Source organism: Pterocles gutturalis, unplaced genomic scaffold, assembly GCF_000699245.1.
Source record: "Pterocles gutturalis isolate BGI_N339 unplaced genomic scaffold, ASM69924v1 scaffold8222, whole genome shotgun sequence".
Lineage (NCBI taxonomy): Eukaryota > Metazoa > Chordata > Aves > Pterocliformes > Pteroclidae > Pterocles > Pterocles gutturalis.
This window is the reverse complement of record NW_010107949.1, coordinates 10032-10236: the sequence shown is the minus strand read 5'-3', so window position 1 is coordinate 10236 and position 205 is coordinate 10032. Positions and strand designations below refer to the sequence as shown.

Genomic DNA, 205 nt, shown 5'->3' with positions numbered 1-205 from the left:
GTCCTGCTGATGGCCACCACCCGCACTGGCTCTTCCTTTGTCGGGGAGTTCTTCAACCAGCAAGGGAGCATCTTCTACCTCTTCGAGCCCCTCTGGCACATTGAGAGGACGGTGACCTTTGAGCCAGGGGGAGCCAACGCGGTGGGCTCAGCCCTGGTTTACCGGGATGTCCTCAAGCAGCTCCTCCTCTGTGACCTCTACATCT

General features: G+C 59.5%; 1 protein-coding gene across 1 annotated transcript in view; it reads left to right on the top strand.

The window, feature by feature from the left end:
• Positions 1-205, top strand: part of CHST3 (carbohydrate (chondroitin 6) sulfotransferase 3) — a 7953-nt gene that overhangs the window by 461 nt on the left and 7287 nt on the right. Inside the window, 1 exon segment of the mRNA XM_010072435.1 lies at positions 1-204. This exon segment is cut by the window's left edge and continues 22 nt beyond it. Coding sequence (XP_010070737.1) covers positions 1-204 — 204 coding nt within the window.